General features: G+C 46.9%; 5 protein-coding genes across 7 annotated transcripts in view; 1 reads left to right on the top strand and 4 right to left on the bottom strand.

The window, feature by feature from the left end:
- Positions 1-1842: 1842 nt before the first annotated feature.
- LOC147257884 (histone H4) lies at positions 1843-2283 on the bottom strand. The gene has a single exon (XM_086212122.1). It carries the CDS (start codon positions 2204-2206, stop codon positions 1895-1897), a length of 312 nt encoding a protein of 103 aa, XP_086068248.1. The 5' UTR covers positions 2207-2283; the 3' UTR covers positions 1843-1894.
- A 6-nt stretch (positions 2284-2289) lies between these two features.
- Positions 2290-3943, bottom strand: LOC147257883 (histone H2A). Of its 2 annotated transcripts, XM_086212116.1 has the most exons (2): positions 3561-3943; positions 2290-3236 (listed from the first exon to the last, which is right to left on the bottom strand). In XM_086212116.1, the coding sequence occupies exons 1-2, from the start codon at positions 3935-3937 to the stop codon at positions 3128-3130; spliced, it is 486 nt and encodes a 161-aa protein (XP_086068242.1). In that variant the 5' UTR covers positions 3938-3943; the 3' UTR covers positions 2290-3127. The 2 variants fall into 2 exon arrangements, with proteins under 2 accessions (XP_086068242.1, XP_086068243.1); XM_086212117.1 differs by lacking the exon at positions 2290-3236 and having other exon boundaries at positions 3557-3943.
- A 265-nt stretch (positions 3944-4208) lies between these two features.
- On the top strand, positions 4209-6312 carry LOC147257882 (histone H3-like). The gene has a single exon (XM_086210267.1). The coding sequence runs from the start codon at positions 4232-4234 to the stop codon at positions 4640-4642; it is 411 nt and encodes a 136-aa protein (XP_086066393.1). The 5' UTR covers positions 4209-4231; the 3' UTR covers positions 4643-6312.
- A 414-nt stretch (positions 6313-6726) lies between these two features.
- LOC147257881 (beta-1,3-galactosyltransferase 1-like) lies at positions 6727-12189 on the bottom strand. The gene is made up of 2 exons (XM_086212101.1): positions 12010-12189; positions 6727-8972 (listed from the first exon to the last, which is right to left on the bottom strand). The coding sequence occupies exons 1-2, from the start codon at positions 12066-12068 to the stop codon at positions 7862-7864; spliced, it is 1170 nt and encodes a 389-aa protein (XP_086068227.1). The 5' UTR covers positions 12069-12189; the 3' UTR covers positions 6727-7861.
- A 4567-nt stretch (positions 12190-16756) lies between these two features.
- Positions 16757-26705, bottom strand: part of LOC147257880 (zinc finger protein GLIS2-like) — a 32668-nt gene continuing 22719 nt past the window's right edge. For both annotated transcript variants that reach the window (XM_086212100.1, XM_086212099.1), the window contains exons 5-7: positions 25093-25226; positions 22564-22682; positions 16757-18715 (exon numbers count right to left, since the gene is read on the bottom strand). In XM_086212100.1, coding sequence (XP_086068226.1) covers positions 18030-18715; positions 22564-22682; positions 25093-25226 — 939 coding nt within the window. In that variant the 3' untranslated portion in view covers positions 16757-18029. The remainder of the gene's footprint in view (positions 18716-22563; positions 22683-25092; positions 25227-26705) is intronic.

Genomic DNA, 26705 nt, shown 5'->3' with positions numbered 1-26705 from the left:
GTCACCACATTCCTGCAACTTTGCTTGTGAATTTGATTTTTTTTGTCTGTTCCAAACTCATTTTTATATTTCATTTATTCAAAGATGAAACCTGACACACGTCCACAACAACAGATTTAGGGTAACAGACACTGGGCCTGCAGGTCCTTGGGTCACACGATGCAATCCTGTTATCAAGAGTCGTGGGAGCGTTGGAACAGTGAAGCTTCAGGATGTTTTCATGAAAGGGTCGAAGAAATCCAGAAGGGAAGAATTGAAATGTTGAACCCTGGAAGTTTTCAGTCTTTTTATTGGCACCTTAAGTGACCCCGAACGTTTCGTCTTCAAAAGAAGAGGAGCCGCCGGAGGGCAGAGATCAGCTCTTCCATGACGCGGTGTGAGGACCTGATGTCACTCTGTTGACGTGAGCTGAAATTCCACCAAGAGATTTAGTAAAGTTCTCGACCTCACATGACGATGCCAATATTGGACACCAGGAGGTGAGAACCGCCAGGTCAAACTGGCTGTTTGACAACCCGGTGAAGAGAACCAGGAAATAAAGTGAATCTTTTTGTTTCACTGCATTTGACAAGGAATATTTCTAATGATAAATCGTGTTTTAAGTCAAATCACGAGTGGTTGTCATTTTGAGAATATAACAATATTTTGCAGAGACAAAGGCACACAAATAATAAGACATTTAAATAAAGCTTGTGAAAAACAGAAAACACCCTTGGACTGAACATGTGGAGAGAAAATGTTAAAGTGCAGCTTGGTGCAGGTCCCCGTCTATGAAACGCTGTGAGTGTCAGAGGGCTGAGGGCCCGGCTCTCTTCTGGACCGGGGCAGCGGGGCTCAGGCCTTCCTGTCCTGAGCCGTGCGGCTGTCACCTTGAGACACAGGACGCTTTCAGCCGTGGCTCTGCAGAAGTTTGCCAGCAGCCGAGAGAAGAGGGGAGTCCAGTCGGCTTCAGCTTCCAGAGAGACTAGCGGTGGTTGGGCCTCCCTCAGCAGGTGTGAAGGGTTCACGGTCCAGCAGGTCAGAGGAAATGTGGGGGCCCAGGAACTTCCTGCTGGATCCCACCAGAGGCCCAGCACACATGAGAGTGTATTAGAGTGTTTTTGTTTTTGCTGTAGTTTCTTTGTTGCTCTGTAATTTTCCTGCTGCTGTCAGAGTGAATTTCCCCACTGTGGGACGAATACAGGGTTGTTGTATCTTCTAACTTCCAGTAAATGAATAGAATAATCATATTGGTGAGGTGAGTCTGGACGCCACACCTTCATTTACTTTAACTTCAGTCACCATGGTTACAAAACACAGAGGCTTAAATTGTGTGAAATTAATTTCACGCCTACTCAAGCGACTGAGTGTGACTTCAGAGCGCGGTGTCACACTGGCATCCAGCAAGTGAGTCAAGGAAGTGACATCATGACGGTGTGGCGTTTGAGTTCCTCCATTTGAAGACCAAGCTTCATACATCAGTAGATTTCTTCCCCAGAAGCGTCTTCTTAAAAGAAGACACCCTTGAAGCCTGAGTTACCGTTTGTATAGAAGATGGAGGACAACTTGTAGTTCAATACATGAAAGCTGCTTTAATGAATTTAACATTCTACGGAGCAGGAAAGCCAGATGTGTAATAACCGGAGGCTCCAGTGAGAAACGGAGACTTGCAACAGAATTTGTATGAATTTGAGGCGGCGCACAAATCCACCATGATGTAGTTGGCGGTGCTGCCACTGGGGGAGCCAGGGAGCCATGCTCAGTCCTCAGTAATGGCGCTGTGGTTTGAGAAGGTGCCAGCGTTCCAGAGACACACAAACACTAACATGACGTTGGTAGGACGTTGCTGTTGAGATGGAGTGGGGGGCTCTTAAAAGAGCCGTTGGGTTTGAAGGTCCTCGAGAGAGGAGCAGGTTTAACCTCCGAAGCCGTAAAGGGTTCGCCCCTGCCTCTTGAGAGCGTAAACCACGTCCATGGCAGTGACGGTCTTCCGCTTGGCGTGCTCAGTGTAGGTGACGGCGTCCCGGATCACGTTCTCCAGGAAGACTTTGAGCACCCCGCGGGTCTCCTCGTAGATCAGGCCGGAGATTCGCTTCACTCCGCCACGGCGAGCCAGACGACGGATGGCGGGCTTGGTGATCCCCTGGATGTTATCACGGAGAACTTTACGGTGACGCTTAGCGCCTCCCTTACCGAGCCCTTTCCCGCCTTTTCCTCTGCCACTCATCGTGTTTGTAGTTCTTTCAGGTTTGGCCTCGAATGAACTGTCCTCTGAAGCCGCAGAGTCACAGTTTATAGAGACTCGGCGGACGCGCGAGAGGACTGATGACGCAGCACTGGGGGAGGAGTTTCGCGGACTTTCTCCTCCACTTCGGCGTCAACGGGCGACGAACCGATTTTCTTCCTGTCTGACACTTCTCAGGCTCCGTAGGAGCGGTGAAGGCGGAGGGTTGCAGGGTCGAAGAGAGACCGTTTGAATTGACGATGCAGGAAACCTCCTCCGGAACTACAACTCATTTTTAGCGGCTTCAACACTTCGAGTTTATCAGGATGTAAAATGGCAAAACCGGCCAATGTACAAACTCTTTATGAAATTCGCACCACAAGTTGAAAACCCACAGGCGAATATGGAAACATACACATTGCTCACCTACGTGTAAATATACTGTCAACATCACAACGACGTAAATGATAAGAACGATTAAATAAAGTAAAAGTACAATCATCATAGGTGTTGACATTTCACCAAAAGGTGTTGACATTTCAGCAAAAGGTGTTTTAAGCCCATTGAAAGAGCGCAGGATTGTAAATTCAAGAGCCAGAGACTGACATGGTTTCACAGCGATCCTCTTCAGACTGACTCTCTTCCCGGTGCCCGAAGGGATGTTGAATAATTTTTCATTTCCTTTTCAAATCAGACTACGGAGGGTTTGCTGTTCTTCCATTTCTTCTTATGGGGTCATGCTATTTTTTCCCATAATGAGAATGCGTTCACCATCCCGGACACCTTGTTTGAGGGATCATCCCTTGAAATCCTCAGGTGAAAGGTGTTGAACAAAGTGTTGTTGATCCCAATATTTGTCTCCTGGAGTTGAAGGTGGAGAGGAAGGAGTGATGTGAGGTTGTGAAATGTGATTGAAGGCTGCAGTTAGCAGTTGCTACATCTGAGCTCCCCCAGCTGGTCGGTAGAAAGGGTGGTGTAGGTTGATTGAGGTGGAGGAAGAAGGAGTTTGTCACTTGTGCGTAATTTGTTGAAGCTGAGGAGATGAGACAGAGGAGCAACTGTTGGTAACTTGTGTGACTGTGGTTTGAGGTTGATAGTGTAGGTGAGTGTTTTTAGTGAGTGTGAGTGTGTTTGAGGGTGTGGAGGTGTTGAGGGTTGTAGTGGATCCAGGCTTTGGTCCTGTGAGAGCAGGTGGAGAGATGGGAGTCATCTGGCTAAGCTAGAGAGAGAGTAAGTGAGGAGACACGGATGGAATGCAGCAGGTGGTTGACGGATCGATGTTGGGATGTGGAGCTCTAGGTTTGAGGTGTCTGGCTCTGAAAAGAGCCGTTGTGTTAGTGTGGGGGGGCTGGCTCACTTCTTGGGGGGTCTGTCTGCCTTCTTGGGCAGCAGAACGGCCTGGATGTTGGGCAGCACGCCGCCCTGAGCGATGGTGACGCCACCCAGCAGCTTGTTGAGCTCCTCGTCGTTGCGGACCGCCAGCTGCAGATGTCGGGGGATGATCCTGGTCTTCTTGTTGTCGCGGGCAGCGTTTCCAGCGAGCTCCAGGATCTCAGCTGTCAGGTACTCCAGCACCGCGGCCAGGTAGACGGGGGCGCCGGCACCGACGCGCTCCGCGTAGTTGCCTTTACGCAGCAGCCTGTGGACGCGGCCGACGGGGAACTGCAGCCCAGCTCGAGACGAGCGGGTCTTCGACTTTGCTCGGGTTTTTGCGGATTTGCCTCGACCGCTCATGGTCAATATCTGTGAGAACAAGAGGAAAAGTTTTCACCCTGAAGAGAGACGCCCGGGTTTATATCGACAGAGCGCGCGCCCCGCCCTCACTTTTGGGCGGACATTTTGAAAAGTCTCCACCGCCAACAGGCAGCGGAGGCTCGGGCGGTGGCTCCGCTCTTCTGGGCGGTGCTGAGCGGCTCCACCAACCAGGAGCCGGAGTTCTGCTGCGGCGTCACGGGGACACAGCCCCTCGACGGTTTAAGAGCGGCGCGTCTCCGCCGGTGCTATCACTTCCCTCTGTTCAGAGAAACAATGGCCCGAACCAAGCAGACCGCTCGCAAGTCCACCGGAGGCAAAGCCCCGAGGAAGCAGCTCGCCACCAAGGCTGCGCGTAAGAGCGCCCCGGCCACCGGCGGCGTCAAGAAGCCTCACCGTTACAGGCCCGGTACCGTCGCTCTGAGGGAGATCCGACGCTACCAGAAGTCCACCGAGCTGCTGATCCGCAAGCTGCCCTTCCAGCGCCTGGTGAGAGAAATCGCTCAGGACTTCAAGACCGACCTGCGCTTTCAGAGCTCCGCAGTCATGGCTCTGCAGGAGTCCAGCGAGGCTTACCTGGTCGGACTCTTCGAGGACACCAACCTCTGCGCCATCCACGCCAAGAGGGTCACCATCATGCCCAAAGACATCCAGCTGGCCCGCCGCATCCGCGGGGAGAGAGCTTAACCTCACCCCCCTGTACCAACAACCCCAACGGCTCTTTTCAGAGCCCCCTAACCTCCACAAGAGCCTCGCTCCTTCCCTGCTGATTCGCTCATAGCGGAACAAAATTCTCACGTCATTCACCTCAGCCTGCTCACATCTCCTCATTCCAATAAAACCGCTGACGAAATCTTCTCAAATTCATTCCGAACACACTCAACTACAAAAGAATCTTTGTCTCCACGTCCGTCACTCGACTGCGACACGCCACGTCCAACACTAGAGCTCACTCTCGTGGAGGCAAGGCACACTTTACTCAACACAATAGTGCCACACGTTCAGGAAACAGTGACGTCACATCTTCACTGGAGACTTTGCTGTTCAAACTTTTCCTTCTTGAAGCCAAATCACAACATTTCATTCCTCCACGTTGTCCTGAGTGAAGGAAGGGAACTGTTTGAGATCGAGTCCAACTCAGGACGGAAGGAAAAACTCCCTGAAAACAGGAAGTCATTTGATGAAGATGCTGTCATCATCATCACCATCATCATGGCTGTGACTTGTGTTTATGCAACCAGCAATGACAGAGAAGTCCTGGCTGACCTGAACGCTGATAAAGTTTAACGTGCTTCTGTCTGCCGCCCCGTGTTTCTCAACCCCTGCCCCACGGACCCGCCTCTGTGCATGTTTTAGTTGACACATCAGGAAAGGCGTTGTCTTCCTCGTCTCAAATCAACCAGTCCAGATAAAACTTCTTGGCAAGTGTGAACAAGTTTGGATCGCTACAACACACCCGATCCGTGTTTGGATCTTTTAATGTGTTCTTTGCTTCCGTAGTTTCCAATAAATGGTTTGGGGTTTTTTTTGTTGTCTCGACAGGAAACAAACGCTCCTCTGTTCCAGGGGCCTGTTCAGATCTTAACAGCTCAGCTCCTTGAGCCTTGTTTATTTTTCCTAGATGAGTCATTACAAGATGCAGATTTTTCTCAGGCAGTTGTTGCAGCCCAGCCAACGGAGGACAGCAGAGAAAGTATCCAGCATGTTGGATGTGACACCACGGCCATGTTGAACTGCCCCGATGGTGGGAGGGGACAGACCTTTGGAGCAGTGAGATGCAGAAACAATCAAAGGAAATAACAGAGGCTCGCAACATTCAATGCACCACCGGAGGGGAAAAGAGGCTCCATAGTTTATTCTCGCTGTATCCTTTTCCTTTCATTCTGGAAGGGCAGACCCCGCCCCCCCCCCCTCCCCTCAACAACTGCAACCGAATGATCTAAAATGTACTTCAGCTCAGGCCTTCACGTTCAGCTCGCGCAGGTCGCACGATCGTTGTTTGAATGAACTTTGGGTTCAACATCAAACATTTTTTTTAGGATGCAAAGCTGGAAGATGGCAATCAGGCCAATTTTCCAAAACTTAAGTACACGTTCGGAACTTTTATCGTCAATCGCAACACTAAAACCACGTCATGTTCTGAAATATTCCTCCTCTTTCACAGTTTGTGGGAAAACCTTTTCTTTTTTTAATGAAAATAATGGTTACAATATAATAAAGAGAGTCAAAAATAAACGGGGTTTCAGAAGCAGAAGTTTGACAAGAAGCAGACGAATCCAAACGTCCCGGGTGAGCGACAAAGCAAAGTAACACCAACGAAAGCAAGACAACACCTTTATTCAAAAGCCTTTGAAACGAATAAATTAAATCCTTCGTGACTTGTTTGGGTTTTTTTTCGACCACGTGTTCACTTCTTTAATAGTTTAAATTTTAAAAAAAAACATTAATCTTAAAAGTTAAGAGCAGAAATTGTAACTTTCACAACTTTTCCCGTCAGTGCCTGGTGTTAACAGTTCCCTCTTAAAGGTCACCTCGAATGAAAACCATCGTTTTCATGTTTTTGGTGTTTATTCAACGTCCCCCAGTTGTGGGGAAGACACAGGAGGTGTGAGGCAGTGTCATCACCTCTGTTTGAAGTATCTCCCCTTTTTTGAATCGCCACGGGAAAATGGACCAATGCGATTTTGGCTGAAGTGTTACGTCACAATTCAGTTAGTGCCCCCCCCCCCCCCCACACACACACACACACACACACACTCGCACACACTGAACCCACCCCTTTCACACACGCCCCTTCGACATATTTCGGGAGGGGGCGATTATGCGAGCGAGCCGAGAGAGTGCAGCTCTCTCGTGTCTGAGACACAAACTGGAGCCTGAGGCAGCAGCACTGACTGAGCAGACTGATCGAATGAATGGCCGAGATTGAATCGAGACCTTTTTTTTTATCTGTGCTGTCTGTCGCTAGCTGGCCTGCCTGGCTTGAGGGGCCAGGCCACCGGGAAAACTCCCGGTTGTCCCGACAGCCACCCCGCCACTGCATATACGGCTGGATCCGCGAGTGGGCCGTGGCTACTTGGTATCTTATCTTCCGAATGTTGTTGCATGATATGGAATGTTGTCAATTGACAGTAGCAGTCACACTTAGCACCAGCGACAGTTAGCCGAGAAAGTGGGAGTGCTGTCTTTTCAGTGACAGTGAGGGCAGCCAATCACCGAGTAGTGGTTAAATGAGGTTGCCAGATAAACAACGGCAACCGATCGCCGTCAACTGATGCACTTGCATAAATAATGAGGTTGCCAGATGAGGTCAGAAACGACCCCCATAGGGACAAACGACGCATTCTAAACCCAACATGGTAACATAGCGGTTTCAGGGAGCCTTGAGGAAGGTTCTGAGCCACCACAGACCCAACCAATGTTTGTGGGGTTACATATCACACCACAGAACAAGAATTAATACCCCCTTCGACCTCTCTATGGCACCTTTAAGGCAAGTACAAATAGTGCATACATGAAGTTTTTGACACGTCTTCATATGTACCCTTCACTCCATATTGCTGAATTCATGCAGCATTATTCCACCGTGCATTTCAGCAGAAATGTTCAGGCATCCTTGTGTTCAGGATATATAAATCTGTATTCTAAACATGGTTATATAAAACCAATATGTAGACATCACATAATGATATAATAATATATATATATATATATATATATATATATATATATATATATATATACACACATAAAACCTGTGCTACCCCTAAGGAGTTTTAAACAGACACACACACACACACACACACACACACACACACACACACACACACACACACACACAAACACACACGTCCCTGCCTTCTCCTTCAGGAGAGATATTTCAGTGCACTTGTGTTCGTCCGTCCTCTAGCACGGGGGTCCCGGTTTCTTCAGGTCGGTCCAGTAGTTCACCAACTCCTGCGCAGACCCGAGGATGTAGGTGATGACCTTCGAGAATTCACAGCGGTTGTATTTGTGGTTGTAGGCCTGGAACTGGGAGGGATTCGGCGCTGACTTGGGATCGAGCCCGAGCTTTTTCATGCACATCCCGATGTAAGCGTCCTCGATGTTGAAGGGCTTGATTGATTTGCATATCTCCACAAACTTCAGCGGGAGATCGTTGGAGAACACGTAGCCCATGCCGAGGGCGTAGGTCGGGTAACGGCTCTCTGGGTACATCTCTTCAGGGACGTACCACTTTGAATCCTTTGAGCGGACAACCGGCCTGTCCCACATGAGCATCCCTGTCAGGTAGTTCAGCCGGGGGACGTCTGGCTTCTGTAGCATCATCACTAGATTGTCGATATTCAAAAACATGTCAGAGTCGACCTTCATGGCGAATGTTGCCGTAGGGCAGTGGGTGACCAGCCAGTTCATGATGACCATGGTTTTGATTGTCAGATTACGATAAGAATCCACAAAGTCACTTTGGATTAAGTCGCGGTGCATCTTATTCTCCTGATGGAGCTTCTCCTGCTCCTCGGCTCCTTTAGAGAGGCCCAGCACGAACAGCGTCAGGACCGTGCTGCCCTGAACCAGGTTCTCTTTGCCCCAGGTCTGCCGGATGGCATCTCGAGCTGCCACATTTTTAGGCTCCACTGGAACCATCAGGACCAAAAAAGGGATATTGGTCTTGCACGCCTCTGGATTATCCATGATAAAGCGATAGTTCCGTGGGTAAGCAAGGTGGTACTGAGGGCCCCTTGGCAGTTCAGTGGTTGATTTGTTGATGTCAGGGACTTCCCTCGGTGTCTCTCTGTGTCTTGGGTGGACTTGGTACGGAGGAGGTAGATTAATAACCTGGCTGTTCCAACTGAAAATCCTCCGGTAGTGCTCATGGAAAGGAAAGTTCTTATGCCATGACAGAGAGCTACTGAACAGTGTGTACGACAGGATCAAGAGCACAAGACAAACCAGGAGAAGGAACCAGGACTGAAACAACGGCTTCCTCTGCTGACAGGGACTCCCAGCCGGCTGTCTGAAAAGCATGAAGGACAAAGATATGAACAGGCGAGGAAACAACTCGGATTAAAAATCTTCACAAAATAATAAACATTTTAAGAGGGTCATTGTCCAGGAAAGACAACTGAACAGACAAGAAGGAGACACCTGCTTGACCAGTGCTTGTCTCAGCAGGGGCGGGGCAGCCACCGAGGGTCTGTTGATGTAATGTTGTTTCCTTCATGCCAGGTTATCATCGGGGTTTTTGGGAAAAAGGCAGGAGGCAGAGGAAGTGGCTTAGGAGAGGCTCAGTGTGTGTGTGTGTGTGTGTGTGTGTGTGTGTGTGTGTGTGTGTGTGTGTGTGTGTGTGTACGCATCTCACCAGACACGTTTAGAGCAACACATAAACTTTTTTGAGGTGGAGGACTTCCCCCTTCCAGAATTTTGTGAAGCCGACATTAATTTCAATTTGAGGCGTTGACCTCAGCTCCAGTAATGTGCCCCCCCCCCCTTCACTTTTCCGTCACTCCGAAAAGTCTGTTTCTTTCACACGAGAGGCAGAGGAGTGGAAAGTGGCTATCGCCTCTCCGGTACCCGGCCCTGATCCAGCTCAATCCCTCTGACTCTCATGTGAAAGAAACAGACTATCAAGAGTCACGGAGGTTCCCGGACAGGAAGCAGGGATCAGAAAAACGCTCCTAGCCAGAGCAGAGCAGGGGAGCTTGGGTCAGTCAGGGTTCTAACATAAACAAACACTGGCATGGGGATAGAGAAGTCATATTAATATCAATATTCTAATTTGATATACATATTTTTTAATGAACGCAATCGTACTGTGAGGTCTTTTTTTAAATACTTTCATATCAGTACATAAATACTTTGTGCATGATGCTTCTTATTTTGGCTCCAGTCGTGACAAAAGAGGTTTCAAATGAAATGTAAACCTCAGTAGCGCCGAAGCTACGAGGGCCACAGGTACCTGAGGAGAAACCAGCCGGCTCTGTTGTGTATTCCCGTTTATTGACTCGGAAATGACTGCAGTTTTTTGCTGTAACAGGGACATTTCTGGCTCTTCAAGGTGTAAACGTTGTGTACAAACGGTGTATCAACTCTTTCAGTTGGACGCGCTTGTCTCTGGCATCTCACACTTGAACCCACATTAACGTGCATGCTGACATACAGCACACTGCATTCTAAAAACACCATGTTGCCCTTGTGGGCCTCTGCGATCCTGATGGACTCAGCTTGACCTCTGACCTTGTTCACAATAATGCCAAGAACGACTACCTGGCGGTTGAAGCGTGGTGTCCGTGTTCGTGGAAGCGAAGCACCAGGACTGGTCAAAGTCACATGTTACGTTATAAATCAACTTGATGTGTACGCTGTTGATTTACTTGCAACATGGATGGGGAGACGGAACCCCAGGTTTCACTTCTCATGTTGCAGTGTCTCGATCGAGGCTCTAAGCACTGCTCTGTTGCACTGTGGGCTGATCATAAAGCCCCTCCCGGCAAATTCTGATTTGTGATCGCAAGCTTCATAAATTCAAGATGATTGGTTGATATGATTGTCTTAAAAAAAAAAAAAAACGTCAATAATATTCAACTAATGGCTCTGAGAAACCCAAGCGCTCCTCATCCGTACGTGATAGTGTGGTTAGTAATTGCAGTGTTCAGCTTTCCTTTCATGGATGAGAGCGAGTGGGTTGTTCCACAGGATCTGCCAGGTTGTCACGTTCACTGCTACTGTAAATGGATGCTTCACTTTCACTTCACTTTTTGTGGGTTACGGCTGGACGAAGAGGACGGGAATTACACCAGGAGGCAATCCTGAATGCAAAGTTTTACAGTGACGTGTGAACTAGTAACCCCTCACCGATGCCACACCCTCCTAGTTGCTTACTCTCGCCATCAATACACACTCAGATCATAAAGGTAGCAATGTTCATCGACACAGGGGGAAATACCTGAGTGTGTGACTTTGTACCCTGTCCGTTTATCTAAAGGTGCCTTCCACTTCTCTCATAGATCAATACTGTGCTGCTGAAGGGACATCTTCCAAAGTACTATTATCATTGTTGTTATTATTATTTCAAGTAGTAGTAGTTTTGTTATCATGATTATTATTGGTGCTGAAAGTCAGTGTCACGTGCTAATAACTTAATTACCGATTCATTGATTTCATATCTGTCATGACTTTCGTCTCCGGCGCGCTTCACCGTGCGTAAATACGCATTCCGGTTTATCTGAATAATTTCTGTGGAACTGTTGCGTTGGTGCTGAATATAGAAGCTTTATCTCTACATGTCAGGGCGGCACGGCTCGGAGGTAGCCATCTAGCAGCCAAAGGGTTGCTGATTCGATCCCCACTTCTCCTGGTGACCATGAGGAAGTGTCTTTGAGCAAGACACTGATCGCGTGAATCGCGGTACAAAACCTGGACGGACGTGTCTTTGCATCTCGAGGTGAAACCGCAATACTTGGTCTGATGACTTGTCTTCCTGTCTGGTTGAAGTTTATGGCTGAAATCACCAACTCGTCGTCGTCCTCCACTTATCCGGCTGGTCCGGGTCGCGGGGGCAGCAGCCTCAGCAAGGAAGCCCCGACTGTCCTCTCCCCAGCCTCTTCCACCAGCTTTTCTGTGGGAATCCTGAGGCGTTCCCAGGCCAGCCGAGAGATGTAATCCCTCCAGCGCCTCCCGGTCGGTCCAGGAGGCGTCCTCACCAGATGCCCGAACCACCTCAACTGACTCCTCTTGACAATGACCGAGATCTCACCCCGTCTCTAAGGGAGAGCCCAGCCACCCTGCGCAGGAAACTCAGTTCGGTCGCTTGTTTCATGATCTCGTTTTTTCGGTCATTACCCAGAGCTCATGACCAAAGGTGAGGGTTGCAACGTTTGGCTAAACTCCTTCCTTACCACAACGGACCGGTTTAGCGCCCGCATCACGAACTTCTAGATTTCCTAACGAGGCATCTGCGCTTTTAGGTAAAAAAAAGAAAAAAGAAAAAAAAAGAAAGGTAACTTACTCTGACGCGCAGACTCTCGAACACCTGAAACCCAATCATTTCTTACCTTCTCCGCCACTTCTTCCACCAGACGTTCCCACCTGGTCCACTTTCTGGATCGGCCATGACTCCCGCGACGCTCCCTCCCCGGTTCCTTACTTCATGTTAATCACGGAAATTGACAGCAGGACGAAGGGGACTGTGACTTCCACGCATCTCCATCGTCAGCACGGGGAATAATAAAAAGCAGGGCGGAGGAGAGAAGGAGAGCGAGAGAGAGAGAGAGAGAGAGAGAGAGAGAGAGAGAGGGGGGAAGTCTCATTCAGAGAGAAGTGGTGAGAGGGATTGAGTCACATCAAGTGGTGCATCTTTGCAAACTCTGCCTTGTGGTACAGGACTTTTATAGTGTTTGTTTGTGCGTATGTGTGTGTGTATGTGTGTGTGTGCGTTCGTGTGTGAGCTCGTGGTTTGAAATTTCTGCCCAAATTAAAAGCAGCTCATCGTCAAGTCACCACAACTGTAATTTGAAAATTTATTTATTGCATGGCTTCATGCAGTCTTTTTGCTATTTCTGTGTGTGTGTGTGTGTGTGTGTGTTTGTGTGTGTGTGTTTGTGTGAGTGAATGAGTGAGTGAGAGAGAAAGCAAGAGACAGAGTGAGAAAGAAGGAGTTGAGCAAAAGAAATTAACCAAGAGGGAGGAGATACATTCCTGTTAATGTGGAAACTGGAAAAAACACATTGTCTCTTCTGCATGGAGCAATTATGCTGTTACAAATCAAAGAAGCACCTCATCACTTCTTGTTACATCAGACCCAAACTGAATTAAAATCCTGCAGACTGATACGGCCATTGTGTCTCCAGGCTCATGATACAGCAGCTGAGTCTGAGCTTTGATGTGCTGTGCATACATCCTCCAAACATGGCAGGAAAAGGATGTGCACTGATTAGAGGGCGATTGAGATGCTTAGTTGGGTGGATTCGCAACCAGCTCTTGTCAAAAGTGGTTGACATGGAAGTTGCCGGGGATTAATATCAGCTGGGAGCAGCAAAGGTGTGTCACTTCCTGTACACTGAGCTCAACTCTCCTGTGTTAGCTTCTTATTTGCCATCTTTTTATGTGTCAGGAACTTCATCCTGTTTCAAGTGGCGGAACAAACTTTAACGGGTAAACATAAGATACGAGCATCCCGGATCAAACTCCCCTCAGCGCGCAGACACGCACCGCACGCTTGCCACCCGTGCAAGTGACCTCGGCGACCTCTAACCTTTAGCTACCAGATCCCGGGGCCCCTGAGTTTATTTAACAACTACGCCCATGAAGAAGTGAGTAAGAGATCGAAGTTATTAGAGTCGTCTGATTATTGAAGATGCACACACAGAGGGACGCACAGTAGGGATGTTTTGTTTTTGTATGATATGCATGGATTTGCTAAACTGGAACCATCAAACTGATTTGATAATTTTGTGGATTTTTGACACGTTGCTTTGTTATGAACACGTGAAAGGAGAAGAAGAAGAAGAAGAAGAAGAAGAAGAGAGTAATGACAGATGTTTTGTTTACTGTTTGTACGCGTTAAAAATCACAAAAAATACAACTGTTTTCTGTATTTTAAACAAACTCCCCAGCCATTCTGCATGGACTCATGAGTTTACGAGGTGTATTTGAACGCACCGTGAAGTCTCTCACGTTTTGCCCAAACTTGGTAGACCTCAGAGTTCACAAGCAAGCACGGACAAAACCAGAGAGATGAGGAGCTGGTCCCAGAGCGTCGCAGGCCGCTCTCACAGCAGAGAGCGCACGTCACTGTTCAACGTGCGCCCACCAGACATGAAAGTCTCCTTCGTCTGTTCCTAAACACGCCAGGGAGCACCTTGTTTTACAGTCTGGTCTAATTTATGTTGTATGAATGAATGTTGTTGATATCCAAATTCACATTTGAATGTGTAAAAACAAGGAGAGTGAGACAAGTGGAGGAGAAAGTTCAGAGCTCTCAAGTATGAGGAAGAGTGAGAGGCTGCGTGGGAGTTAAACATTCAAAGACCGATAAAGACCTTTGTAAGGGTGACTTGTACTGCCCTTTTAATTGTCTTATTGGTCCTATTGATTCACTGCTTTCATTTTCTACATACCCAGGGAGAGCTTTTACATTTGGTATCTTATTCAGGAGTGATTATTTGTCAGTGTAACGGGATTAGGATTAGGGTTAAAGGGAGTTATACCTGTCAAACCAGGAAGAATGAAAACCTTCTCTGTACCGGGGGGGGGGGGGGGGGGGGGGGGCGGGGTTTAGTGCTTCAGAAGTAACTGCACTGATTCATCATCATCACTCAATCAGGAGAACTTTGGTTTGTTCTGTTCAGGTTTTACCTGGTGACAGCAAAGACCCCTTTAAAAGGGGCCCTTTTCTGTTACGGTACCACTCCCTAGCGGGGAGGTTCCTTCGGTGCTGCGGTCAAGTTCTCCATACAGTGGTGAGCTGGAGCAAATAAATGACGAGTTGCATTCGCTGGAAAAACAGCAAGTCGGGGGAGAGGTCAGAACAGAGGAGGGGAAGGATGCAGAAATATACTTTGTGCGTCATGTGACAATCCCAAGGTCGCTACGCCCTAAAGCACCTTGCTTTATGTCACCTGAGCAACTGACATCCTAAACTCATTAGCTGAGTATTTATCACGCGCTTCTTCAAGATAACAACAACAACAACAACAACAACAACAACAACAACAACAACAACAAAATCCAAATTCCTGGTTAAATTCTCAGCTGTAATTTATAGGCCAAAACATTTCAGCAGCTGGAGGAGCTGCTGCTGGGTCCAAAAAGACATTGATGGCTCCCAGAAGTCTGAACAGATTTTTTTTTGGGGGGGGGGGGGGGGTCATCTTCATATTTTGTCCTCTTGCATCATCAGTAGGTTCTTCACTTTAGAAAAAAAAAAAAACGTTTCAAGTCGATGTCTTTGCACAATACTTTTGCACTTATTGCTCCCGGCTGATGTTTCCTAACAGCGGACGCTGCACGAATCAACAAAAAAGAGAAAATGTCCAGAGACAAAGATGGTTTCCAAGGTGAAGCTCACGCGCTAGCATTCTTCGTTGTGGGCGATGGAGAACGAGAGTGATTGGCTTGCAGCGCCGCTGACTAATCGAGGTATTAATCTCAGTTCTCGAGCAGATCATGTTTCATCTTGATTAGCATGTCGGAGAACACACAGACCACAACACCCACAAACTAGACAGAGGAGACCTTTTCTTTCTCATGTTTGTCTTTATTGACATAGCGTCATCGTCGTCAACACTGGTGACGGTCTTGGAAAAGTGTTACAGCGGCCCCGATGTATAAATCACATCTGTTGTCAGTTAATAAAATTCAGTTTTCCAAAATGTAATGAAAAGTACATTTATACACGTTGCATTTGCGTAAATGTTCTCATATACTGAGTGATATATTTCGGTTGAAGCGGAAGGCACTTGGACACCTTTGAAATATTGGTAAGGATAAATCAATGTGCAAACAATGATACAAGTATAACACATACAGGCCACACGTGGCCATTGTCAAACGTTACCCATAAAAGTCAAGAGGCAGTTTTGAAACAAATTGTTTGGCTCCTTCTTTTGTACCTTAAACGGTTTAACATTCGTCCGAAGCAAACGTGTATTCAGCGTTCACCTTTGTCTACGCGGCTGAAATGTCTCACTCTTCTGTGGTTCCACAAAATGCAGATCCTGTCTAGATCCTTGTCTAGGATTGATTATTAAAGCAAGGAGTTAGCTAAGATAAACTGCAAGCTAATCTTCATTTTTCTTTTTCTTTTTTCTTGCGACTTGAAAAAAAAATCACATGGTCCGAAGGGTATCTGTGCGAAAGATCATCAGGAACATTAACCTCCCAAAGTGAAACAGAGCTGCTGACAGTTTTCACAACTGGTAAATCAGTAACCCAGCGGCACCATAATGTTCACGGATCCTTAGGGGCGGCTAGTTATTGTGTTTGCGGCAGGCTGGGACATGAATGAAGAGAGAAACCTTGCGTGGCGAGACTCAGGCACGGGTTTTGATTACAAAATCACCCAAGTGGCAGGAGACAACTGTGCAAAACCTAACACAGAACACACTGACTGGAAGCTTCAAATGAACCTGTAGTGCAAGTAGCCACTTCATTCCGTGTCAGGTTAAGGATATTTAACACTGGGATGGGATTTCTGACTGAGGATGTGCTGTGAGCGAGTGTCTCAGTGACCACGTTTCCTATCGCACCCCATTAAGTCTGCTTTCTCCTCGATATTATTATTGAACAAACAAAGTCTGGGTGAGCGGGAAGCAGCCTGTGGGGGTTGTCCAGCATAAAAACAAGACAAGGTCTATGTCGATTCATTTTTCGAAGATCTCGGGTGTTGTAAAGTGTCAAAAAAGGTTTTAGTAAAATCATGATCACGAAAGAACTTGTACCTTTTTTTTTTTCTCACAAAATGCAGCAAGAAACAGCGTTGAGGAAGACATCGATGACAGAGAAGACAGGTGGTTTTTGACAAAGGGGGTCAAGGGCAGCAAAGTAGATCCCCTCACTAAACAGAAGAGGGGGTCTGCGGCCTACAATCATGTTAAAAACTTTACTAATGTACTTCATGGGCCCTGGGAGTACCAGGAATACCACATTCCCGAACCCGAACCCAACTTCCTTGTGTGCGAGGAAGTAATACATTGTTGTACTTTTTCCTTACATTTGGTAAATACTGTCATGGCAACACAGTGAATAAAGAATCCCTGCTTTTGGTCTAAAACGTTGCTCCCCCCCCCCCCCCCCCCCCATGAATATCATCTGTTTTGTAAAATATATTGATTATCATAGAATTGCTGTATCGTGGCGACTGCCATGATGCAGACAATCAGTCACATTTCCTGCTTTTCATATCATCTTTAGAACTGCCCGGACATCGATGAAGTAATGCCAGCAGAATATGGACAATGGCGCCGTGTCCCGTCCTCGTCTCAGGTGTGAAAATCGTCACCCGGCTTCTACGTCTCAGGTCATGTGCACCAGTTACTTCCCGTCACATTCTACAACTAACGATGCTGTTAATGATTTCAACTGATCTTGTTAGCAGTGCAGAGCGGTGAGTGGCCCTGCTGTTTCTATAATCTGGTTAAATGAATCCAGAAGTCCATAAGTAGAAGAACAGACAGAGATGAGTAAATCATGGAGGATTTTTTGGGGAGGGTCAATTGATCCGAATCTTTCATCTTCCGAGCTGATTTACTGTAGAAGCCCTTTATCTTGAGAGGCAGCTGGTTTCATGAAACCACCATGTCACAAGATCACTCAAGATCTTGTCAGGCTTCAAGTTCTATACCACCGCTGGTTTGAACCAATCAGTGTCCGATGAGCAGATCCTGGTGTGGCTATGGAAAAGGTCAGTTAGCGCAGTTGCAGGTTTGTGATCAGTTGCGTCAGAACTACGGTGCCTCTCCTTTGAAAGAACAACTAAAGGCCCCGGGGGCTTTTCTCCTCTGAAATTATGTTTTTGCTCTTCAGCAAATTAGCTTTCTACATCAGTTTGTTTGCTTGAGGAGCTGAAGTTAGTGACAGACGGCAGTACATGGTTCATTTTTGAAAGTGTCCAACAGTTTCTGCGGGCGACTTGTCAGACGGTTCTTTGAAACAAACCATCTGATGCGTCAGGTAATAAAACATCTGCAGTCCCTCGATGTGTGAGTATCTCAGCCGATGAAAACAGATCTGCCTTGTGAGACCACTTGGCTCAGGATCTTTCTAGCTTTTGTAATTTGGGTGAACTGATCCTTTACAGTTTCATATGGCTGTAATATGTAAGGTGGAAATCCTGCTCAGGTGTCAACAGTTGTTTCTGGGCTGGAATGACTGATGTGCTTTGTATGGCTCTGTGGCTGACAGCAACCTTTGATCCCTCAACATCAAACACCATGCATGCCTTTAATAGACATGAAGGTGTAAACACACACACACACACACACACACACACACACACACACACACACACTCAATCACACACAAACACACACTCACTCACACACTCACTCCCTGGATCTATTGCTGAGTACACAACCTAGCTGACAACAGCTGGTTTTAGGAGGAGAGCCCTTGGAGGAACAACCACCCAGGACAAAGGGTCACTTCGTCTGGACCCTACCCCTGCAGACAGGTTCAGTGCCTCCCCCTCTAGCTCCCCCTCTCCCTCTTCCTCTTCTTCCTCACCTTCCACCTCCTTGCCTGACATCCTCCCAAGACCTCCAAGAGCCCCCAGCCCCAACATTGATGCAGCTGAAAGTCCTAAGTGAAAAAGGGGAGAGTCAGGGAGGCCAAGTGGCCCCATGCCTCCTCTCCCTGCCATGGAGAAAAGCGGCGCCCCGTGGTGGCCCAGGGCTCTGGCATGGCAGAAAGCCGAAAGAGGCAAAGAGGTCCCCAGCCCCCCAAGGAGAGCAGCAGCAGCCCCAGGGATGATGATGTGGGCCCCACCTACAGAGGGCAGTTCAGTGGCGCTCTGGTGCCCATGAAGACCATGAAGCCCTGTCCTCGGCCTGCTGGGAGTGCCTTGTTCCTGGGCAACAAAGTGCCCATGGGCCTTGATGTGTTTGCGTAGTGAGCTGGGATCTGTGTAGCGCTTCAGGCAGCCCGCCATCTTGCAGTAGTAAGGCTTGTCCACGTAGTGGGTGCGCGTGTGCTTGAAGCGATCGCTAGAGTTGGAGTACCGCTTGCTGCAGCCTTCGTAGGGGCAGATGTAGGGTTTTTCTCCTGGATGAGGAAAGACAAAGATGTGATGAAGGACAAAGCACCAATGAGAGAGTAGCAGGATTCATTACTTCATTATGGTCATAAGGAGGCAAGAGAGGGCCAGTCGGACCAGGTTTAACTGGAGGCGGACTAGCCATGTCACATCCTCTTCTAAAACTGTGTCAAGTGATGCTTGATGGATGGCGTTATCACCCATCCATCATCCATCCATCCATTTTCTACCGCTTATCCTGTTAAGGGTTGTGGGGGGTGGAGCCTATCCCAGCTGCCTTCAGGTGAGGTGGGGTTCACCCTGGACGGAGTCCATGGCAGGGCCAACACATAGAGACAGACAACCATTGGCTCTCACAGCCACGCCTACAGTCAATTTAGAGTCTGGATTAACCTGGTCCCCTCTTGATGTCTTTGGACTGTGGGAGGAAGCTGGAGTACCAGAGAGAACCCAGCAGGAACAGGGAGAACATGCAGACTCACACAGAGAGATCCTGTGCTCCATCCGACTAAAACCTAGAACTTTCTTGCTGTGAGGCAACAGTGCTGACCACTGCACCACCATGCTGCCCTTAAAAATTCAATTACTTAAATCTATATATGTTGTTAGATAAAGTCAAAATATTGTAACTGTAAGTGGATTTTTAAAATGCACGCTAATGTGCTAGTGCAACTGGAACGGCATTTGTCAACGTCAGACTAATGTCACGAGATAATGTGATTAGGAATTTGATTACCAGTTCCTGGGCTACATCTTAATCATAACTACGTCAACTCTGACAAATAAAAGACCGTCACACGCAATCAAAAACAACTGCACGAGGCTGAATTTACAATCCATGCCAACTGTGTATTTGCACAGGTTGTGTGCGACTTTAAGCCTCATTGATCATTGGCTATCAGTTGCGCTAAGCTTAATGGATCCTGTGCTTTTGGTTCCACTTAACAATTGAAAACATTTCCTCATCATTGTCAAGGTGTCCAGGTGTAAACGAAGCTTGATCCGATCAGCAAAGGTGACAAACGGACTGCGAAGCAAAAGGTGAGGTTAACTTGAGTGGCCTCAAACCCACAGGAGGAGCAGCAGAGGGCTGATGATTGCTGTTAATGAGTCAAGAAGTGATCCAGAACTTGCATCTCACTCTGACTTTCCGTGCTGACTCTTAAGAACAACAGACCTCATTCACAATTATTCTCCAGAGGGGTTTTTTTTTTTTTCTTCTTAATTTTTGTTCTTGAGAAAGTTCCTCAGATGAGTCTCCACTGGAGTCAGGACGTGCTCTTAAACCACAGAATTGGTCCCAGCTGTGTTCGCATAATAATGACACACAAGAGCGCCAGTTGTTCTGGTTTGTCCGTATCGAAAAATAATCACATTGTGCATGAAGTAGAGATGCACGCTGCTTAGTGTAGGAGCACAGCAATGATCAAGCGGAGCAGGAGTCACATGCCGACATATTGGACGTTTTCTGTGCATTGAGCTCAGGTTTGAGCAGGTGTGACCGAGCAAAGGTGTGCGTTTGTCTCGCAGTGAAGCTTCCCATGGGTACTTGGGTAACCACCCCTGCCAGCGTCGTGACTTCGGTCCGCAGGACTCACATGTTGCGCAAGTGCAAAACTCATCACTAAAAACAGAATTAAGATGCTATTCAAATGATAACGCAATTAATTCTGCTGCCTGGAATACTGGCGTCAGGGCCAGCGGCAACGTCAGCGACACCATCATGTGAGTCCCCAGTGACTTTTGAATCAAATACAAGTGATGAAAGCAGTGAATTGAAAAGGAGGAAGCAGAGGCTTGGCCCTGGCAGCAGCGGTGAGAAAAACAAAACAAACCTCTGCAGATCAGCCCCCCCCCCCCCCCCCCCCCCCAGAGTCACCTCGTGGTTATGATGATGTGACTCCCAAATAAATAAATAACCCCGTCGAATAAAGAGTGAAGCCACATGAAGGTGTTTTCGAATTTAACTACGTTTAAAAAGAGATAATTCATCTTCGCGGGGTAAAGCCACCTGTGGAAGGAGGATGATTCCCAAAATATGAAAGACGTACCCCGATGATGTCATAGGGTGACGCCACAGCGGTTAAGTGATCGCCCCAAATTAAAAACATGAAAGTAGGACGATAAATTGAACCGACAGACGCTCCCTGAGTTCAGCTCACAGCCTGGAACCCAAACTTGCTCCTCTATGCTCATAATGAGTTTCTGCTCAAATTAAAGGATGAAATTGGTGATAATTTATATCTTTGTTGTTGTCAACAAACTCACGAAAAGACCAAAACCAATTAAATCTTAGTCAATTCGCTGACACTTTCTTACATCCCCACCCTGACTGTGGCACCGAGGGTGTAAATCCTCCAAAACAAGTCTTACGAACTTGTGTATTCTTTAGAGTCACAATCAGTAGAAACTGTCTCCAAAAGAGCAGGAAGACGCCCTCATCGTCATTATCTATATATAATTTGTATATATTATATGTATAAATGTATGGATGCCCACAGACATACTTATCTGCATAATTACAAATAAATACAAGCTTTTTAGCATTAACATTGTCTTAATGTAACAGTTCTGGCCAGACGATCGTCTCTCTCAGACAAACCCTCTAAAGCGCCTGTCACTTTAAGGCCTCCCTCCGACACGCCCACTTTATTCTGATTGGTCAACTTCCGATGCCTGGCAGGGGGAATCACCCCATAACCCTGCGCTCAGTTGCTCCTCCTTAAGTCAGAAATGTATTGTGTGACCAAGTGGTACATGGGAGGTTGTATCTGGGCGTCATAGCAACTGGTCATTTGATCATGCGAACAAGACATTTGTCCAGCGATGTAAAGGAGGCGAACCCGTGATTATGACCCGCCGTTGGCTCGGTTACTACATTCCAACATTAGGAGTTCATGAGGATCCCAGGGTCAGTTACCAGTTTCCAGGACCCTTTGATGAACGGGAGTTCTGATATTTATTATTCTTATGTACCGCCGTCTTGATGTCTTGTGCAAAAAGCGGTTTGCCAATGTCCACAAGTAAGACGTCCCATCATAGTTTTGGTTCATCATCGGCCTGTCATTAAACTGTCAATGGTTCTCCAGCCCTCAAGCAACGGGAGGTCAGTGAAATGTCATCACTGACAACCCAGATTTTACCACTTGTGTTTACCACTTGGTTCGGCTGTTCGATTGCGGCTTCCTGTTTTCTGTTGGTGAACTTGGAAATGTCCGATTTTACGAGGAGCAACTGAATGCAGCCCTGGATCAGATGACCCATTTGCTCTTAAAACAGTCGGAAAAAAAAAAAAAACCTTTTTGCAACCACATAATTTGTGGCTTTGCTTGCTTTCATGTGAACATCCCACAATGCAACAGTATTACAATAAAACAGTGGAGCTCAATGAGCAGAGGGAACCGTCAGGCAGCTTAACTTGTTAGATCAATAAATTCATTATTGTTTTTTTCATTGTATTTGTCCATCCATCCATTTTCTACCACTTATCCTGATAAGGGTCGTGGGGGGTCACCAGTCCATCAGAGCCAACACATAGAGACAGACAACCATTGGCTCTCCCAGCCACGCCTACGGTCAATTTAGAGTCTGGATTAACCTGGTCCCTCTTGATGTCTTTGGACTGTGGGAGGAAGCCGGAGTACCAGAGAGAACCCAGCAGGAACAGGGAGAACATGGAGACTCACACAGAAAGACCCCGTGCTCCAGCCGGGGCTCGAACCCGGAACTTTCTCGCTGTGAGGGGACAGTGCTGACCACTGCACCACCGCGCTGCCCCCTTGTATTTGTTTGCAATAATAAATAAAAACCAAACATAACATCCACGTATCTTCCTCTTCTTGGAAGGTGAACTCACCTGTGTGCGAGCGGGTGTGTATCTTCAGGTTCTCCAGACGTGAGAAACTCTTGTTGCAGGTAGGACAATGGTGCGGCTTCTCATTGGTGTGCGTGCGGATGTGAATCAGCATTTTATACCTATGAAGTGTCAGACAAATTCAAATATTATCAAGCAAGACAGGTTCACTCACACACACACACACACACACACACACACACACACACACACACACACACAAAATCAACTGCATTTTCAAATGATCAGTGTCTTTTTTTAAGGAAGCAACTTCCAATATTTGATTGTGAGGCTGTGTTGTGCAACCAGGTCATACGAGAGGCCACGTGGGTCACTGCGGTCTTCCTCATGTGCTTTACTTCTTCAACTCTCTCACTAACAGGCTCTTCCCTTTCATTCGTTTTCATTTGAGGCAGGGAGGAAGCAGCTTTTACGGCAGGCAAGTTCCATCCATCCATCCATCCGTCCATCCATCTATCATCCATCCATCCATCCATCCATCCGTCCATCCATCTATCATCCATCCATCCATCCATCCATCCATCCATCCATCTGTCCATCCGTCCATCCATCTGTCCATCCATCCATCCATCCATCCATCCGTCCGTCCATGCATCCATCCATCTGTCCATCCATCCATCCGTCCGTCCATCCATCCATCTGTCCATCCATCCATCCATCCATCCGTCCATCCATCTATCATCCATCCATCCATCCATCCATCCGTCCGTCCATCCATCCATCTGTCCATCCATCTATCATCCATCCATCCATCCATCCATCTGTCCATCCATCCATCCATCCATCCATCCATCTATCATCCATCCATCTATCATCCATCCATCCATCCGTCCGTCCATGCATCCATCCATCTGTCCATCCATCCATCCGTCCGTCCATCCATCCATCCATCCATCCATCCATCCATCCATCCGTCCATCCATCTATCATCCATCCATCCATCCATCCATCCATCCGTCCGTCCATCCATCCATCCATCTGTTCATCCATCCATCCATCCATCTGTCCGTCCATCCATCCATCCATCTGTCCATCCATCCATCCATCTGTTCATCCATCCGTCCGTCCGTCCGTCCATCCGTCCATCCATTTTCTATACCTCATATCTGTTAAGGGTCACAGGGGGGTGGAGCCTATCTCAGCTGACATTGAGAGGCGGGGTTCACCCTGGACGGGTCGCCGGTCCATCTCAGGGTCATCAAGAGCAAGTAGGTGTTCAGTATCTTGCTCAAGGACACTTTGTCATGGTCACCGGGGGAAATGAGGAGCAATTCATGTTCAGGTAACCCCCGTCACATGATGGGTGACTCCGCGCTTGTGTTTCTCCTCTTGTGTTGCCTTAAATGCAGTTGTGCAGTGATCTGCTACTTGGTTTTTGTTTTTGTTTTTATAAATCGTGACTATTTTAACTGTCGCACTTGGATTTAGAGTGAATCAACTTGAGGAATGCCTTTAAAGTAACAGATGAATTCCACACACACTGGAGGAGACACACTGCCTGGCCTGGAATGGGTACGATTTATTATTCATTTATTATAATGATGGCAAATACCGGTAAAAAGAGGACGTGGTGAGAACCGCATCCCCAAGCCCACTTGTATAGAATGGAAGGAGACGTATTGTCAGTAGCTTCTCCAGAACTGCTCGGGCTTTGAACTCCATAAGGACAATAAAGCTCTCCGGACTCAACTTTGCTGGATTCTGGTGCTTATTTGAACTTCGTGTCTTCCACTATTAGAACCTGGTGGTGTCTCAAACTGTGAAACCTTGACTGAGAAAGAAGCTGTCCAGGCTCAATCTGGAAGAGGCCTAGCCTGAAAATCCACATCAGATCATTTAGTATTCAGTATCTAAACCTCGCTGAGCATTCATGGGGTTTCTCTGAGCAAACTTGTGCTGTGCAGCAAAAAAAAAAGAAGACTTCAGAATGATTTCCCTTGGTGGAATCATGCAGCAAAAACTAGCAAACAAAGAGAAGGAACTTTGCATAAAGTTAAAAAAAAAAAAAGCTGCTAAAAGTGGGGGAGGGGTAAAATTTTACGTCCCTCCAGTGTTGCTTTTTTAAGTGACAACGAGCAACTACAACCTCAAAGGACCACAGTTTTGGTTTCCAAATAACCAGAAAACGTTTCAACAGGAAGTGGTTAAAGGTTTTACCATTAATCAGAAAAATATTAGGTTTCATTTCATTGAAAGTGAAATCTTCACATGAATTATATTCATATACATATATGTGTGTACATATATATATATATATATATAAATGCAGATAAACCACAAGTATAATAATCACGTTATTCTATTATCCGATAAAAAAAACACATTGGGATCTACGTTACTTCCTAGTCAACAAAACAGTTAGAGGCTATTTTCTAAAGCCTTTACAGCAACACAACTTCAAGTCTGAGTGGAACACAACACTTTTGTAAGACAGGAGGTGAGTTTCCACCTCCAAACTGTCAAATTTGATGTGGCGTTATCGCAACACGGGTGATGACGGTGAAAAATCACCTGGCATTGAAGCCCCTCCCATTCCGAGCACAGCCCTCCCACTGGCAGCAATACCCAGAATCCTTTTCAGGCTTGACGTGGAAGTCGTTGATGTGATCCACCAAGTCCTGCAGCGAGTCAAACAGCAGGTGGCACTGCAGGACAGGGAGAGAGAGGGAGATGTTTCTTCACCGATTTTTTATGTAACCTTTATGATTCAAGTGAGCACAAAATCCTGTTTATATGTATTTTTTTTTCCCTCAACATTTTCACATTATGTTTAGTTATTTACTTTTTTTTTTTTAAAGAACAAGATGAAGGCAAACGTAAGTTCATGAATGTGGAAACCTACCATTCCTCTGGTTGCCAATGACATCTAAACAAATTTAAGGTTTTTACTTGAGCTTTTTTGAATTTCAACAGGCCTGAAACAGCCTGCAGCTTTCGTCACATTCTGGGTTTTCCACGGAGCAGCTACTTGATTAATCAGTCTTTAAAATCCCTCCTAACTGTGGGTGAATTCTCTGCCTGCTTCGTCCGTCCAAAGAACAAACCCGCGAAAATATTCACTGATCAAACGAAGGAACAGCTGCAGGTTCTCATGTGTTGTGGTCTGAAAGTTTGGCTTTTGGCCTGATAAATAACCTAAATAATAAATGAAGCATTAAAACTGTTCTGTTCTTAGCTGCTCGGCCTCTGCTTCTCCTTTCCTGACTACCAGCTGACATGATGTTTCCTGCAGCGCCACTCAGTGGTCAGGGTGAGGATCGCCGTCTCGTTTTACCCACCAGCTCTGCGTTTCCTTCCCTTTTCACTGTCTCCCCTCGAACTGACACAATTTCAAGCTCTTTCATGGAAATTAATTGTAAAACTCATCAAATCAAACCTCTGGTCACTTGCAATTGTGATCTCATCGACACACTCTTTTATTACTCCACACCCCAAGTCCCTCAAACAGCACAGAGTCATTTTTACCCCCATCAAGGCGGCTCCATGAGAGGTTTAGTCATTCCAGCAACTATTTAGACCATCCGATTATTGTTTCAGTCCATTTTCAGGTGAAAACATCAAGCATTTGTTAGTTCCGGGCTGTTGAATATAAGATGTGCTGCTTTTCCTCGCAGCCTGTGACCGTGAAGGCTGTAAACCCGGGACTGTCGGACAGACGAAAGATGCAATTTGGGCGAGTTATTTTGGGCTCGTGGGAATTGCGATGAGCCTCTTTCAAAAAAAAAAAAAGTTCAGCGCAGTTAAACGTGACGATAATGGGCGGATTAATTGATGATGAAAATACATTCGATATATCGGTTAGCTGCAGTCCTACAGTGCATTCAACTTTGAGAGAGAAATCCGAGCCTGGATCCAGGAAGTTATTAAAAGAATTCTTCAACACTGTGAGATCAGGCAAAGAACAAGAGTTCCAGCACGAGTACATAAACGTAAGACATAAGAGCAGTTTTAGGGAACATGATCTTGTTTATTTTGAGTGTTTAGTATGTGACACTGTTGTAAAATGACAGTTGTGGGGGGGTTGGGGGGTGGGGGGTGGGGGGTGGCCTGAGCAGAGTGCTGGTTCTGGGCTCGCTGCGCTACTGTTTTCATCCTGCCCCGAGCATCCCGCTTCTTCTGCTGAT

The sequence above is a fragment of the Aulostomus chinensis genome, chromosome 8 (genome assembly GCF_037954235.1).
Source record: "Aulostomus chinensis isolate RoL2024-O1b breed Wild chromosome 8, RoL_Achi_v1.0, whole genome shotgun sequence".
Classification (NCBI taxonomy): domain Eukaryota; kingdom Metazoa; phylum Chordata; class Actinopteri; order Syngnathiformes; family Aulostomidae; genus Aulostomus; species Aulostomus chinensis.
Note: the sequence above shows the minus strand (reverse complement) of the source record. Positions and strands in the feature narration are given on the sequence as shown.